Source organism: Labeo rohita, chromosome 6 (assembly GCF_022985175.1).
Source record: "Labeo rohita strain BAU-BD-2019 chromosome 6, IGBB_LRoh.1.0, whole genome shotgun sequence".
Classification (NCBI taxonomy): Eukaryota; Metazoa; Chordata; class Actinopteri; order Cypriniformes; family Cyprinidae; genus Labeo; species Labeo rohita.
In genome coordinates, this window is record NC_066874.1 from 17,865,189 (window position 1) to 17,882,251 (window position 17,063).

At 34.9% G+C, this 17,063-nt stretch overlaps 1 protein-coding gene across 2 annotated transcripts in view; it reads left to right on the forward strand.

Moving 5' to 3' along the window:
• The first annotated feature begins 7,095 nt into the window (after nt 1–7,095).
• Nucleotides 7,096–17,063, forward strand: part of tprg1 (tumor protein p63 regulated 1) — a 32,476-nt gene continuing 22,508 nt past the window's right edge. The window contains exons 1-4 of one of the 2 annotated variants that reach the window (XM_051113238.1): nt 7,096–7,228; nt 7,899–8,144; nt 9,523–9,614; nt 15,601–15,777. In XM_051113238.1, the coding sequence (XP_050969195.1) occupies nt 7,905–8,144; nt 9,523–9,614; nt 15,601–15,777 (509 nt within the window). In that variant the 5' untranslated portion in view covers nt 7,096–7,228; nt 7,899–7,904. Of the gene's footprint in view, nt 7,314–7,898; nt 8,145–9,522; nt 9,615–15,600; nt 15,778–17,063 lie in introns of both variants that reach the window. The other variant, XM_051113239.1, reaches the window with a different exon arrangement.

Sequence of the window (17,063 nt, forward strand, 5' to 3'; positions counted from 1 at the left end):
AGATTATAAAAAGGCAAGAAAGAGATGGTTCTTTAAATAACCTTTGACGGAACCAAAATTGTTCTTCAATGGCATCAAAGTGAAGAACCTTTTAAAGCACCTTTATTTTTTAAGAGTGTAGTTCAACGATTCGGTGTTTCCCAGAACCACAGTTCAAACGAACATTCGCAAACAGAGTCGCAAATTTGCGTGGTTGGAACTACAACTCTCGACCTGTGGTTAGAAACTTGTTAGTAAGACTACAAAACCAGTCGGGGTCAATTTTTTGAAATTGACATTTATACCCCTGGTAAAAAAAACAGCATATGCTGGTAGGTATGTTTTGATGCTGGGATGCTGGTTAGGTATGTTTTGGTGCTGGTTTGTGCTGGTCCTTTGCTGGTGGATGCTGGTCCTTGACCAGCAACATGACCAGCATAAACCAGCAAAGGACCAGCAAAAACCAGCAAAGGACCAGCATAAACCAGCTAAGGACCAGCTTAAACCAGCATCAAAACATACCTAACCAGCATCCCAGCATCAAAACATACCTACCAGCATATGCTGTTTTTTTCACCAGGGACATCATCTGAACGCTGAATAAATAAGCTTTCCATTGATGTATGGTTTGTGATAAGACAATATTTGTCAGAGATACAAATATTTAAATATGAAATCTGACGGTGCAAATAAAATCTAAATATTGAGGAAATCACCTTTAAAGTTGTCCAAATGAAGTTCTTGGCAATGCATAGGCCTATTACTAATCAAAAATTAAGTTTTGATATTTAGGGTACAAAATATCTTCAAGGAACTTTACTTAATATCCTAATGATTTTTGACATAAAAGAAAATTCTATAATTTTACCCATACATTGTATTGTTGGCTATTGCTACAAATATATCCGTGCTACTTATGGTCCAGGGTCACATATGGGCTCAATAAATTATGCTCTTGGGCACAATAAGTAAGCTAACAGGCAGTACAATCTATAGCTTCCATTCTATCTAAATATAAATGCATTTTAATCTATGAATTTTAGCACGTCCTGTGCCGTTTGTGAATAGCATGTGCATAAACGCCTACGGGAAACTCGAAGTATGATGTCAGAGGGAACCCGATGTTTTGATCAAACGTCAAATAAAGCGAAATGACAGGGAACAAAAAAATAGTAAATTATTATCAGGTGCCATGCTCATTATAGCTGTATTTGAGAGATCTCTAATCAGTTAAATAGCAGAAGTTATTACTCCACCACAGCGTGTGACGTCATTAACAACGGCCTTAATATTGTGGTTCAAACGACAGAGATGCGACCGTGTTCGGGAAACAGTCGTGAATAGCTAGTTTGTTTCCAAAACAATGCATCGTAATGGAGGTTAATCAGCGAGTTACGTCATTGTATGGGAAATGCACCCCAGGTCAAGTCAGGTCACTTTTATTTATATAGCACTTTATGTAATATTGATTTATTTTTTTTAAAGCAGCTTCACATTAATAAACAGGAAAATGACAGTGTTAATGTTTAAATATTTATAAATTATGAAACAAATTCAATTTCAGCTGTAAAACTGCTCTACAGAAGGTAATAGAGTCATTATTCAGCTCATGTTGTCAGTGTCAGTAAAAGTTGTTTCAATTTAGTTCAATAACTGTGTCGGTGTTGCAGAGTTCATCAATTATGAAACAAGTTCAATTCAGCCAGCTATAAGCAGCTCTACAGAAGGCAGTAGTGGCATTATTCAGCTCAAGTAATTTCAGTGTTTATTCATTTCAGTCGATGTTGCAAAGTGTCATTATCCAGCTCAGTTCAAATTTTGTTCTCATCTGATAGCGTCCGTGAAGTTAAATTGCTAAAATTACTGAATATTAATCTACTTTTCAACCCCGACTGAGTAAGCCAAAAGCAACGAGCAATGACAATTACTTTGAATTTTAAAAAACAGATGAATGAATGCTGATCCGTTGTTGTCCATTATTTTAAAGTGTCACTACCTTCATATTGTGAAGATTTGTTGTTCATTTGCAATCATTTGTCATAGTCTGTCACAGCACAGTAGACTAAGTGCCGTCACATCAGCTTGTGCAACATTGTTTACCTTCCTGGACATACTGGCTGACTCTAAGGAGCTGCTGTCAGGAGAGGAGCTGTCAGCAGTCATTTGGAAGAGGTCTCTCTGTACTCTCTCTGGTCAAATGTTCTGGCCCTCTATGCACAGGGATACTATACCGCTGTGCGCGGTAGCTTGTCTGCTCCTTACTTGTCTTATGCTCTAGTGTTGATGTGATACAGTCAAGTAGAATACAGATGGATGAGCATGAAACCATATCCTCCAGACAAGGCCAAGGTGCTGAAGAGGCAGGTTACTGCACGGTCGGAGCTTTGGGAGAAGTGATAATATTGGGTGAGAATAGCCTAATTAGCTGAATTTTTCTACAATTTTGCTCCTCTATACTCAATTTCATTGTCCTCTCTTTTGAACACGCAGGCCCAGTAGCGTATTTACCGACCAAGCAAAGCATGCAATTGCATGAAGCCCTGCGATTTCTCCCGAGGGGGAACCTGAATGCGATCGCGGGGCCCACTACCAGGAGATTTTCTTAGGACCCCCCATAATGTAAACGCCCCTGCACACACCAACCTAACAAGAGCAATATTGTATTATATTATATGGCACAAGGACAAGGTACGTTTTTGCATTTCAAGCTGTATAAATTAATATTTTTAACGTTGACATACTGTACTTATTTTTAATATGCTATAATATACTGTAAAATAATTTACAGTATATTATACTGTTATAATTTACAGTATATATACAGTAGTTAAAAAGCTTAGTCAGAAAGTTTGAAGCATTTTTAAAGCTTAAAATTTGAAGGTCTTCGGTTTAAAGTTAAGTTTTAATTTAGTAGTTTTAAAAGCAATCCACCTTATTTTTTAACATGGAAGTAAACTCTCTTCTGTGAATGTGCGAGACTTCCGGTTTATTAGGAAAATAAGGAAGGGAATGACAAAGTGCAGTAAACGGTAAAACAGTTTGCACAATAAACCAGTGTGTTCATAATTAAGATAATACACTAAAATAATATGGTTAGACACACCAGTTTGCAGTATCATTTTAATTTTTCAATTATTTTTCAAATTATTTTAAATAAATAATTTTAAAATGTTGACATACTTACTTTTAATATGCTATATTATACTGTAATAAAATAAATTATAATACTGTAAATTTCCCTTAATACAAATACGCTTTGAGGAAAAAAAAAAAGTAATGAATAATCAAACTTAATATTATTATTATTATTATTATTATTATTATTAAAGGACAATTTTGATTTTTCATGCTCACCAAGGCTGAATTTATTTGATCAAAAATACAGTAGAAACAGTAATATTGCGAACAATCTATTTTTAATGTTGTGAACAATATGTTTCAATATATCTTAAAATATATATATATATATGAAGAGTTCAGATGCAAAACCAGCTAAATCCATCTGACAACTTTCTTTAAAAAATGCATTTCTTTCTGGCTACTTTGTATAGGTTTCTATGTAAGTACTGGTACTTCTGATTGGTCTGAGGCTGGAATTTAGCGAGTTTAAAGTGAAAGTATATATATATATATATATATATATATTTTTTTTTTTTTTTTTAGTTGTTTTTGTTTTTAAGGTGCTATATAAGTAGTTTTTAGTGCTTTTAAATCGTTTAAATACGATTAATCACATCCAAAATAAAAGTTTGTATTTACAAACTATATGTACTGTGTAAAATATTTCTTAAATATATAAATGTACGTGTGTGTGTATTTAGATATCCATATAAATATACACAGCACACATATATATTATGTTGAATTTCTTCACTCAGCAGCCACTTTCTAAATTTTTTTAATTATTGGCCATTCATAAATTCTAATATCTAAAAAAATAATAAAAAAATAAAAAATAAAATAAACTAACAGCTTTCGGCTGTCCACGCTGGATGTGACTAAGCGGGTGTTGCAAATCACTTTGTGTCTGTACGTCATAAATAGAAAGAGGCATCAGTTTACTGTCAGGGATTTGTGTTGCGCGGCATCCAGTGTAGACAAATGAAAATAATGGATTCTACTGTATTTTGTTGTGCCGGACATGTCCAGTTTAGACATGGTGCGTGTCGTTTTTCGACTCTTCGTTATTGTTTCAATACAAAGGCAAGCAGCTCATCCGCTGCACCGTTATTTGTCAGGTATGTTCAAGTAAGCAGATGCTGCGCACTTAGGCTGTATTCAATATATCATGATGACTCACGAGTTAAGTATTTGCGCTAAATCTGTGCAGATTTGGCTTAAATGATATTGCTCAAGAAATTGAGTGAACATAATTTTTACGACCCGTCAAATTGGCTAGTGATTTGACAGCATTACCCACCACAGCTGATTTTTACCTGCAGCTGGCGGGTGTTAATGTCAAACCCGGATGTGATTAATTGCGATTAATCGATTTGCTATTAAAGTGATTAATCGATTTGCAATTAAACTTTACTTATGTACTTACTAGTAGCACCCTATCCTGTAGAGGCAGTTAATGCTGAATCATGTTAAAATGTACCCTCAATTGTAAACCCATAAGGCTGTCTGAAATGAAACAGCACCTCTTAAATCATAAGAACAGGCAGAGCAGGGTTTACGGGTAGAGCTGCATCAGAGAGAAAAAATGTGACATGGACGGCTAAAGAGGAACTGTTTACTGTGTTGAGCATGGTGGTATTGCTGGATGTCATCCAGCAAACTTAATGAGGCCTCATAACTATGTCTTTACACTCCTGCAAAATATAACCAGTGGCAAGGGTCACTCTGCCTTAGAAACCCGGTACACACTAACATATCAAACAATATATACAGTCGCACAAATGCAAACAATACACATTACCACCACACTCATGCATGGCCATAGATACGCAGCAAGCTCAGTTCATTCTTGCTCACTAAACACAGCTGTGGACGCCCTGGGGCATTTAAGGTTGTACAGCATCTGCTGATCAGGCGCACTGTCCTGAACTTCATTTAAGCTTCACTGGCATTTGGCCCAACGGAGATAAATGCAGTCGTATAATTGAATTACAGCATCTCCGCTCGTACAGGGAAGATAGAAGATTGCCACATGCTTACGTTGAGCAAACATTTGAACACACGGCATTTGTAGAGGATTGTTATTGTCAAAACAGCAGTTGTGCACAGTGAACACAATATAAAAAATGCACATGTAGGGGTCATGTAATCATGCAAGTTTTTTTTGACAGGTAAAGAGACACATGAGAAAGGGCTTGTTTTCTGCTCGGAAAATGCACCTCTATCTCTGATCTTCTGTTCCAGTCATTTTGACCCAAATGACCCCAAAATTGCTAGTTAATTTTACTGCATTGGACTAAAACTTAGAGACGTCCCCTCAAAACTTGATAATTTTTGTACTTTTGGGGATTTTTTTCACTACCTTATAAGACATTTTGGGGTTCTCTGTCGAAAATGACCAGCTTACAAAAAATTGCTAATACAAAACCTGTGCTAACTGAAAGAAAACAAGGTGACCAGAAATTTAATCCAAGATACAGTATAACAATATAGCATGATTTACAGGAAATGTTTGTCCAGGAACACCAAATTAACGATTTCCAGCACAGCACAAGGGAAACACACGGCTTTTATGTAAATAATGATGTTGCAAAACCGTAGGAAAATTAGCAACTGTGTTGAGCAGATGGTAAAACATGGTCGAGTGTTTTTGTTAGAGATTATTATTCAGCTGCACTGAGCCTGTTCATTTCAATTATGCTGATTTTACAATGTTTGACAGTCCAGAATGAGATGTCGCGTTTCCTCAAGTTCCCCTTTGCGCTCTGTTTAAACCGCTGTCATTTACTCGACCAAATAAGCATAACTTACCATACTTCTCCATGGTTAATAAATTTGTTTTATTCCTAGCTCCAAGCGAAATTTCATCGCTTTAGGTCAACGAAACGTACATGGTGAGATATTACGCATATGGAGAATTGTGGATACGCAAAGGATACAGGCGTTACGTTCCCAAACATCATGCTTCAGATAACATGATATGACAAAGCAGAAGAAGATATGAGTGTCCTACTTTTCAGTGGCCCATAAGATCTGTGTTACAGAAACACAGCAAGACTTGATCTGTAGACCACAGACAATATATTGTAAGAATGCTCTGTCAGCTTTCTTCCTAGAAAGCCAGAGCCAGGTTCTATTATACTAGAGTTGTACTGACACAATATTTAGTTTGCAAGCTAATAAGAGTTCGTGACAAAGCACTTTGGGCTTGAGCTGAACGCAAAAGCTGTTCTGTGGCGGCTGCTTGAATGTATTTACTTAGATTATGCATCTGAAAATAGGTTTTCATTGTATCAAGCGGGGGTGTGAAACAAACATTACAAAGTGTCTCTCTCGCATGCACGTAGTTAATATGCTTTTGAAAGGGAATTGTTACTGCGCAGATTTCTTTTTCTTTTTTCTTAAATTCTCATCGAGCAGGTTGAATAGCATTCTCTAACAGGCCAGTTAAAGAGCGGCGTGTGGCCACGAAGCGTGTCGCGTCAAAAGCGATTAGCAGGAATGGAAAATGACACCTGAATGGCGAAGCTTTTGATTTATTGTAGAAGGCTCTAATGCTCGAGAAAGCAAGCCCCAAACATCCCACTCAAATAATTGTTTTTCTGAATATTTGAGGGCTTCGATCGGCTGCTTGAATTGGTATTTTTGGGAGGACGCGTCTAAGGTGGAACATAAGCGTAAAACAGGAGTAAACTGCACAATGTATCTGTGGCCAGTAGCCTATGTGTGAAAAGCACGCGGGACAAATTGTTCCCATGTCCCTCCTTGCCAGAAGATTAAACGTAAGTGTGAAATCCCAAATGCTGTCGAGAAAAATACAGTTGCCAGTTATGTCTCATTGTGTAGCAGGAGAAATGTGGGTGGCTTGGGCTACTTGAATTATTGATGTCAAAGATGGGAAAGTAAAAGGGCTGCGTTCCCACAGTCTGATTGGTTAGGTGACCGGAATTAGATATTGAGATTAAGAGGTTTATGAACTAATTTGTTCCACATAAAAATCGTGTTACTTGTGGTTGAAACAATGCATTTCCTATAGCCTACATACTAGCGAGGCAGTCGTTGTGGTTGGTTTCATTTTCTGTTCAACGCCCACGTCTTCATCACGGAATACCACGGAAGTAGGAAATAGGTAGGTTCTGGTGCACCTGACGCGGAGTCAAGTAAACCCGTCTAGTAAAAAACATAACAGGTTGATTTAATTCTTGCAGCCAGCGGTAAGATATTCATTTCGTGCCCGCATTTTATAATACGTTTAACTATTATAGCAACTAAAGCAGTTTGAAATATGTAAAACAACATTTTGTTGTTGCAGGCTATAAGGGACGGGAATTGCAAGTATAGGCTACTGGCTAGAATTACTGGATTTGGTTGCGAATTCTCTTGACATATAGTAACGATTCTTTTAGTACTTTTGAGGACGAAAAAACGCAGCGTAACTTTTAGTGCCATTTATTGTCATCAGCAGCCTGTTGCCAAACGATAAGATCATTGCAACATAACAATCAAAACAAATGTAATACATATTTGTGTACGTGAACATTTAATTAGCCCTCTTTTCATAGCATCACGCAGCTTTAATTTATTTAGTTTCAGACATGAAGTTGATGATGATTTTGATTCATTGAAAAGAATCGGCTCATAAGAATCATTTGTTCGGCTGCTGATTAGTGGAGAAACTTTTTCAGTTTGCGACATTTTTTAACCCTTTCTTCTAGGCCGTAATTTGTTTATGTTTTATGTGTGTTTTCAGTGATATCATAATTTCACTGGTAACTTTGCAAACGATCTGATCTTTTTAGGTCACTATGTCAGAGAAAGATGAAGAGACATTCAAGTCTGTGGACTTGGAGCAGCAAACCGAAAAGTCTCCAGAACCAGACATCAATCCTCAAGAATCTCCTAGTGAAATCGAAACAGATAAACCAAGCACACCTTCTACAGAAGCAAAGGCTGAAACCACCCCCTCTACACAAACTTCAACGGTCAAAGCTAAATGGACATCAACTGCGGAACAGTTTAAATTGAAGAGATTTTTTGTCCTCAGGGTAATGTCTTTGCGTTTTGAAGTTTGAGATTTCTGGGTTGAGAACGAATTGGTATTCAACTGTGTTGGTAATCATTTCTGACACATAATCTACATTTCTTTTGTACGTTTGTGCAAACAAACTATGGTTGCTCTGCGGTACAATATAGCACTGCTGACAACACCTTTTGTAAATATGAATATCGTCAATCACCTATAAAGCAAACAATGACAGTCATAATACTCTTTAGTTGTCCACTGCTGCCAGTGGTCTGCCAATATTAAGTTGAACATATGTTGTTCACCTGAAGAGATCACAAAGGCTGTTTTGCTGTTTTCTGTTTCCTCAGTCTACCTAAAGTTATTTGATTAACAAATAGCGTCTGTTGGCCAGCACAGAGACCAAATTTTTCTTTGTGAAAGTGGTGATGACATCACTTATGCCTTAAAACTATTTGTTTGCACTTGCATTTGCGAACCAACACTTGCAACCAGTGTTCGCATTTTTATGACCAATCACTATATTGTATTATTACTTGTAGTGCAATCGGTAACATCTCTAGCTCTTTAATTTATGGTGTGGCACACCTCTGTAACCAATTAATAGGTAGAATCATTTCAGTCAAACAGGCCAATGACGTTTGCTTGAAAAGAAAATATGCATGACAATCTGTAGAATCTTTACGGTAGACGTTAATTAATTCATGAAATTAATTTAAATTGGAAAGCACATAGGCTTACCATTTTGGTTTAAATTATTTTCAAAGCTTCTTTCATATGGATCACTTTGACCATTTTAACATACACAAGATTTGGTCATTGTCAAACACACCTTTTTGAAAGAAATTTTACTATACAAACACTGAAAGAAAGACATTCTCCATTTCATAATTCAACAGAAAAATAGATTCTGAGTCAGTACATTGTAAAAACCATCTTACAGACTGTGTTTTTGCTTTACCTTAAATCACTTTGGTAATTATTTACATTTTAGAATTGACTGTACTGATTTCCCAGGAAACCTCATACTTTCATCATTCGTCCATGTGTGTTTATGTCATATCTGTAAATAAAGGGGGGAAAAAGGACAGGGCACTACTATATGAAGTGTAAGTAGCTTAAAACACAACAACTGAAAAGAGTTTGCAAGTAAAAATGGAAAGTAACAGTACCTGTAATAAAACATGAATCAACATTTGCTCTACACTAACTAGGTTCACAAAACAATATTTATGTTGGTAATAGTACCTCTTTACAGAATTATTATTATTCTGTAAAATAAATAGATGATCTACCATTTTTTCACTATAGCACCCTCTAGTGGATATATCCCCACCAGCAGTACAGATGACACTGATTTTAATGTCTTAAAGATTAATTATTGTGTTTTAACATTTTAGCCTGGAACACTGGACCATGGTATTCAGGATGTTAAAGCTCTGGTGAATCCCACGGAAGATGGTGCTATCCAGAGCGTCTGGCTCATGGCTGAGTAAGTATTTTTCCTTAGTTAAAAGTACATAGTTGGGAGTACTTTCAAAAAAATGTGAACAAAATATGCATAGACTGTTCTGCAAATGTGCAACGTTCACTTCAAGTAAGAAAATGTCATTCAGGTCTTTTGTCACATAGCGCTCACTCCAGGACTCAATCCATTATCTTACTCCATGTTCTGTAAATAAGTAAAATGTGCAGGAAATAATTCAAAAAAGTAAACAGGCAGCATAATGGAACTTCTAGAAGACATTCCGCTAAATGTGCTGGCAGATGTCAACTTCTATCTGTCTCTGAGCAGCAGGCTTACAGGAAATGGTAGAAGGTTTAAAGGCCTTGCTATATGATAATTAATAATATATATGTATATATAATATTTCCCTTGTTCCGGAATGGTACTGGTACTTTTTTTCCAGCAATGCTTGAGCAGTTCTGTGGTTTGAGCTTAGGCTTGAAACAAAAGATGAAGTTCATGCAATTCATGCATTTTGACTGCTATAAATTTCTTATGTGAAATGTTGTAGGAAATTGCTTTTTTCGCTGGCAAAGTAAAGACACGTGAAAGGTGTAATGTAGGTTAGTTGTTTTAATGTAGCTTTAAATAGTCTCATACAGCACATTTGTTCATTATCAAACATTCATATAACATTAAATGCATTGTCTTGCCCTGTGCAAATATGGTCTTAGAAAATTCTAAAGTACCATGTAAACGTTTGAATTAAAACTGATGTAAAATCACTGTTACATATTCATAATGTATGAAGCAATACATTGTCAGTGCAATTTTTATTTGAAGAAGATACAAAATTAACATTGAGTTTAACCACAGAACCTTGTATGTAAACAGTCATTCAACTTTTTGAAAATCTAGTAGTAAATCATCTGGCAGTAAAGGAAAACTGTAGAATTCAACAGATCTTGTGATGCCAAGGGCAACTCAGATTTGCGGTATAACATCCAAAGGTCCTACGGCACTGCTGAGAGCCACAGGGTCTGTTAGTGTGTGTGCATCTATGTGGTGTTTTTGTGGTCTTTCACACCTACTGCATATTCTCAGGCCCACATACCCAACCAAGGTAAAATGTTCCATTTGCCTACTCATAAGTTTCACAACATGTAAAAAGTACCTAACTTAAACACCAGAATGCATAAAAGCCTTGTGTTGTGCTAAGGTTCCCACGTACTGTTTTTCTCACTGTCCAAATCTGATTTGAGTAAGAGAAATGTGCAGAATCTCTCCATACAGTTGAGGTGAAAGCACTGACAAATGATTTGAGCTTTGGTATTTTGAAAAACAAAACTTAACTCTTAAAAAGTGGCTTATCCATCAGTTATTTATTTTCTGAATGCATATATTTACGCATATCTTTATCTGAACATAATATCTGGAATCTAAAAATGTTGGCATGCATATTTTAACAAGTATGCCAAAGGCAATTGTTGACATTTTGAAGCTTTTAGAATGTAGAGATGTAGGCCTACATAATTGAGACCTACACAATTTTTGCTGAAGAACTCAAAATGTAATGTATAAAATGCACTGTGCATAAATTATTTAAGGCTTCAAAAGATTCCATAAGCCAGGAGTTTTCAAATTGGGATCTGTCCCATGCTAGGGGGTGCTGTTGGAATCTTGTATATATTTACAAAAATCTTGATTTATATGTATTTTGTTAAACGAAAAAAAAAAAGTTGATCTCTTCTTACTTGGCTCATAATTTAAAGGGATAGTTTCCTAAAAAATAAATTAAAATTCTAAAAAGTCATTAATTACTCACCGTAATGTCATTCCAAATCTGTGGGACCTTCGTTCATTTTCAGAACACAAATGAAGATATTTTTGATAAAAATCCGAGCGATTTCCTATCATTTGTAGACAGCGATGCAACTACCATGTTCAAGGCCCATGAAGGTACAGTAGTAAGAACATTGATAAAATAGTCCATGTGACATCAGTGGCTCAACTGTAAATTTTATGAAGCTTTACTTTTTGTGCGCAAAAAAACAACTAAAATAATGACTTTTTTCAGATTTAATTTTTTAAACGGCCTAAATGGGTCTTAAAAATACAAAACATTTTAGACAGGGGATCTCTTGCAAGGGAATAAACATGCTTGACAAGAAAAAGCCTGCTCTAAGTTGCCATTTATAATAACTGGGATAGAAACAGTACTGTGGCAAGATTGTCTGCCAACTTCTCTGTCAAACTGAAAATTAACATATGTAATATGAACTTGTTTTAGAATCCTCCTGTGCTTGATCAGAGCTGTTGAAGAATTGTGAGTGACAGATTTGTGGGAATGTAGGCCAGTTCTGGTGTAGTTATATTGATGTACTGAATGAAACGCAGCAGAGGTCTGCAGTCGGGCCCAGTAGGGGACCCTTGCTAACATGTTCCAGAGAATTAAACTCATGTTAATTAAAGATGCTGTAAACGATATTAGCCACTCTGGAACTCTTGCCAGACCACAAACATACCATTGTACTGTTGAGATTTTTGAAGCAGGAGAGCAGTGGCACGTCGTCTGACTATTGTCAGTGTAGTCAAAAGCAATAGCAGAATTCTTGCACAACAAACTAACACCTGCTAGCTGCTTATGAAGCTGAATATGGTGCTTGAATTGACCATATGCACAGAGCATTTTTTAAAACTTCCGCATAATGATAAGCCGGCTCCTAAACTTCCGGTGAAGCTCATTTTATATACAGTTGGAGACTCTTGAGACTCCTCTCCTATCTCGTTCTTATCAGAAACTGATAATAATTGCGTAATAATAAAAAATAATAATTGCAACATTGTGAAAAATGATAGCGGCATGAACATTCAGTTTCGTATTATTTAACCCTTAAATGCATACCTCGGGTCTTTAGCGACCCAGGGTGTCATCTACTACCCTCTCCCTTCTTCATTTTAAGTTTGACATCAGCTTTCTTAGTATTCCTCAATCTATTCATTATAAACAATAAAACAAGAAAAAAAAAGATATATATATTATTAAGATATATTATTCCTCATATATTATTCCTAAATAGTATTCTTGATAATCAATAACTTGCCTTCATAGTCATGAACACATTTTTAAAATCTTGGAATATTTTTCAATTTTACAGCTGTGCAGTAAATTAATTCATAAAGACGACATGAAAAATTGTTTTTTCATGGAACACAATGACTTTTTAAGATGAAAATGACATGAAATTACCCTTATAACCAGAAGATGGTAGCAGAGGATCACTTATTGGCTGCAGCTGCCATTTGAACCTCCTAGTTTTTTCAAGTCTTGTTTTTTGATTTATTATAAAATGACTAGTATAGCAAATTTTAGTACTTTTACTGCACTTAAGTATATAGTACAGCAAGTGCAGAAAGTCATTAAAATAAGTAAGTAAATAAATAAATAAGCTCAGACACAAACAGCCTGTAAGGGTGAATTATTTAAATACTTTATATAGTTCACTACAGATTAAAAATGTTAAATATTAATGGTATAAGAATTAAATAATGCATTCCATATGAATCAATATGAATTTGAAATTTGAAATTGAACTGTAAAAGCTATTAAATAGTCTATAATCAGCCAACACAAACTTGTTGCTGCTGTAGTTTTGTTACTCTGAACTTAGTCTGAATCATTTAATGCACAGCTCTATTTTTGACATCGGCTTGTCAGATGTGTCGGTTGGTTATTACTCACTTGAAATAGTTGTGTTAAAAATGACCCAACAGATAACCCAATGGTGGGTTACTATAGCACCTACCTAATGTTGGGTTATTTTAACCCAATGGATTGGGTAGTGAAGTTTACCCAATGCATTTGGTCATAAAATAACTAATTTGTTGGGTTATTTGCCCAAAATGTTGCTTTAACCATGCTGGTATTATTATTATTATTATTATTATTATTATTACCATTGTTGTTGTTGTTGCTATGTAATCAAAAAATGATATACAGTATACAAATATTTTGAAAACACCTTATTTCCATTACATTTAAAGTTGCAAGTACTTCTATTAAATTAAATTACTGGTTGACACTGTGTTATTAATCACTTCCTGCAATTGTATCAGTTTACAACATAAATATAAATACACAAATAAACAAACAGAACAGCTAGTACAGCTAGCTAGTACATACTGTTTATTGCTGCTCTGAATGACATAAATGGATTTACCAAGCAATTACAAGTGCATACTTAGATTCTGAAACGGGTCAGAGCTGGAAGTTAGTCTACCTTTTATGCTGCATAGCATCTATACAGAGAATTTTTAGCCTTAATTTAGCAATGTAAAGACACCTTTACAGTACTCTTGTTTGTGTGATATTTGCTCAAAGGGTTAGTTCACCCAAATCATTTGTCATTATTTACTCATCCTCAGGTTGTTCCAAACCTATACGAGTTTCTGTCTTCTGTTGAACACAAAAGAAGATTTTGAAGAATGTGTTTTTATTCATACTATGAAAGTAAAATATATTTTGTAATCAGTAGAAAAAAAAAGAACAGAGATGTGAAACAACATGAGAATGAATAAATGATAACAAAAGTTTTTTTATTAGGGGTGAATTAACACTTTGTGTAGGTGTGCCTGTCAGTACATTAAGTAAAATATTACAATCTGGCATGAAAATACAGAGCAGGATTTTCTCACCAGAGGAAATAACCAGAAGGTCCAAGGGTGTCTTCTTTGTCTTGCAGTATGTGAATATTTGTTGAGACTCATGCCCTTGACATGTGGGCATAATACACCTTAGTCCAGAGCCATCTAAAATGAACAAAGAAAAAAGGAACAGTTAAAATCTAACATTGACATAGGATAATGACATTTCGTACTTTTGAAAAACAGAGACATGCATTTTTATGTTTTGTGAGTTCCATATACTATTCTAATTAACTAACCAGTTTTAATACAGTACACCAACAATCACACTATGAAAAATATTAGACAAATCATTCCAAATAGCAAACAGATCAAAACAGTACTACATTCTAACAAGATTATGACTTCACACAATTGCATACAAAATTAAACATGAGAACATGATAAATAAAATAAATAGCAATTACTATATGAATATTTTAAACCCATTTTTATTGTACTTAATATTTTCTTTTTCACAAACTGTTACATACGTGTATATATTACAAACTTTTTGAACTTTTCAAAAAGTTTTTTATGTTTGTGCTCTTGGAAATGGATCTTTAATTAGCCTTATTATTTTGCATTTAAGCCGCTTTTTGAGCATAAATGTAATTACGTTCTAAAAAAAGGAATTGTTGCATGTAAATTATTTTGCTTCATTATCATTTAAACCATAACATGGTGTACTTTCACCAAAGTGTTATAGTTAAGACGTGTATTACCCACATTACCCACACATATTAATTTACCACTGTATCATCTGCCGCAGTTGCACCGATTGACCGTTGGAATTTAAATTCTAACTGGTTGCGTTGTTATAGAAATAACCCAACAACGTGACCCAACATGTTTAACCCAGATATTGGGTACAGTAAATAACCCAATGTTTTTTAGAGGGATATACTGTCAATCATAGCAATGACTCCCGCATATTTAGCGGATTTACTTATGTAATTTTTTAACTCGCGGTTGTCATTCTTGAAACGGTATACATGAACGCTTGATCCTCTTAGACAAACAAACCTTTTTTTTTCAAATTGTGAATGGATTATGTAGAGAAAACGAGCAAAGGATGCTCCTATTACTGTACAGTACAGTTGATGACTGAGCTGGCTTGTCTAAAACAAGGAAGTAAACTGTGCATATGGTCAATTATATGGGACATTTATCAGGTATTGACCATTGAACATTATAAAGTTAGTCAGGCTATAGAATTGGCCTGGTTTTTATTTATTTATTTATTTAGCGGCAATGTGTACATTGGCCAGAATTTCTTTTTATAGTGCATCTTTACAACTAATACCAATATTTTTAATACTTTCTCCATTTTTCTGTTTATGTGTAGGGTTGATCATTGGAACAATGAGAAGGAGCGTTTGGTGCTTATCACAGAGAATACCCTCCTCATCTTCAAATATGACTTTGTCATGCTTAACTGTGAGCAGGTTCAGAAAATTCCACTCAACTTTATCGACCGCATCTGCCATGGTAGCTTCTGCTTTCCACCACGTTCCCTTCTTACGTAAGTAACGTCATTTCTTTCATCAGCATCACTTCATTAACTGCTGAAAGGCCACATCTCACTAGTGCAACAAAAAGTCACTGAACATTCTTCATTTTCCAGCACTTCCTCATCGTTTAACCACCCATCTGATATTTATAGTGTTTGCTCAGCTGTGAACATGAAAACCGAAATCACAAGCACAAAAAGTTCTCTACGCTACACTGATTGCTTTTGTACCACCTGTTGCCATGTGTAACAAAGCCTTGTGCATTCAAGAACTCTCTGAACTTATTTTTTCTAAGAAACATCTTCCACACTGGCTTAATGCCAGTTCTGCAAATCAGTTACAATTCCTCAACACTTTTTGCATGTCATGCCTAACTGCATGATTAGAGGAAAGTCTGTCTCAGCACTGCTCTCTACGTAGATGACAGTCTGGCAGGGCTTCTCGAGAATGAGAGATAGACTCATGTTCTGCTTCAGTAACGACATTGTGTTTGTGATAACCGTATGTAAATACAAGTAGCCAGTGTTACCGTAACTGCATGGTGGTCTCGATAATAGCTGGACACCTGGTTGAAGAAAGCAGATTATATCTGCTGTAGAAAGATTATATAATTTATCTTATAGATAATTTATTCTTTCATTCACAAGGGTGCATTTAATTGGCATTTACACTGGTTTAAATAAAAAATAAAATGCTGTTCTTTTAAACTTTGTTCTCAAAAAACTAGCACAAATTTAATTTCGATAGTACAGTATTAGAAATGTTTCTTGAGCGCAAAATCACATTTTTTTATGATTTCTGATGGATCACATGACACTGAAGACTAGAGCAATACCATGACAGGAATAAATTAAAATGTAAAATATATTTAAGTAGAAAACAGTTAGTTTAAATTGTAATAATATTTTACAGTATTACTGTGTGCTGTATTTTTTATCAAATAAATGCAGCACTGGTGAGCATAAGACAGTTACTATTAAAACTATTATATTACATTTTATGATATTATATCACGTTATATCACATTATATTATAATTATTATATTATATTATGTTATATTAATTATATTATATTTGAAGAGTTCATTTACAAAAACAGATAACTCAGTTTTTTAACAATTTTCAAAAATCATTTTTTTTTTTTTTTTTTTTTTATTGTGTATTCCAATTAATTTCAATCAAACTGCTGATGGGTTATTTTAATTAAGCAAAAATAACTTTAAAAAATACAGCTAACTAACACAATAACACACAATAAAAACATGATAACGTAATAAAAAGCATGATTTTTAAAAAT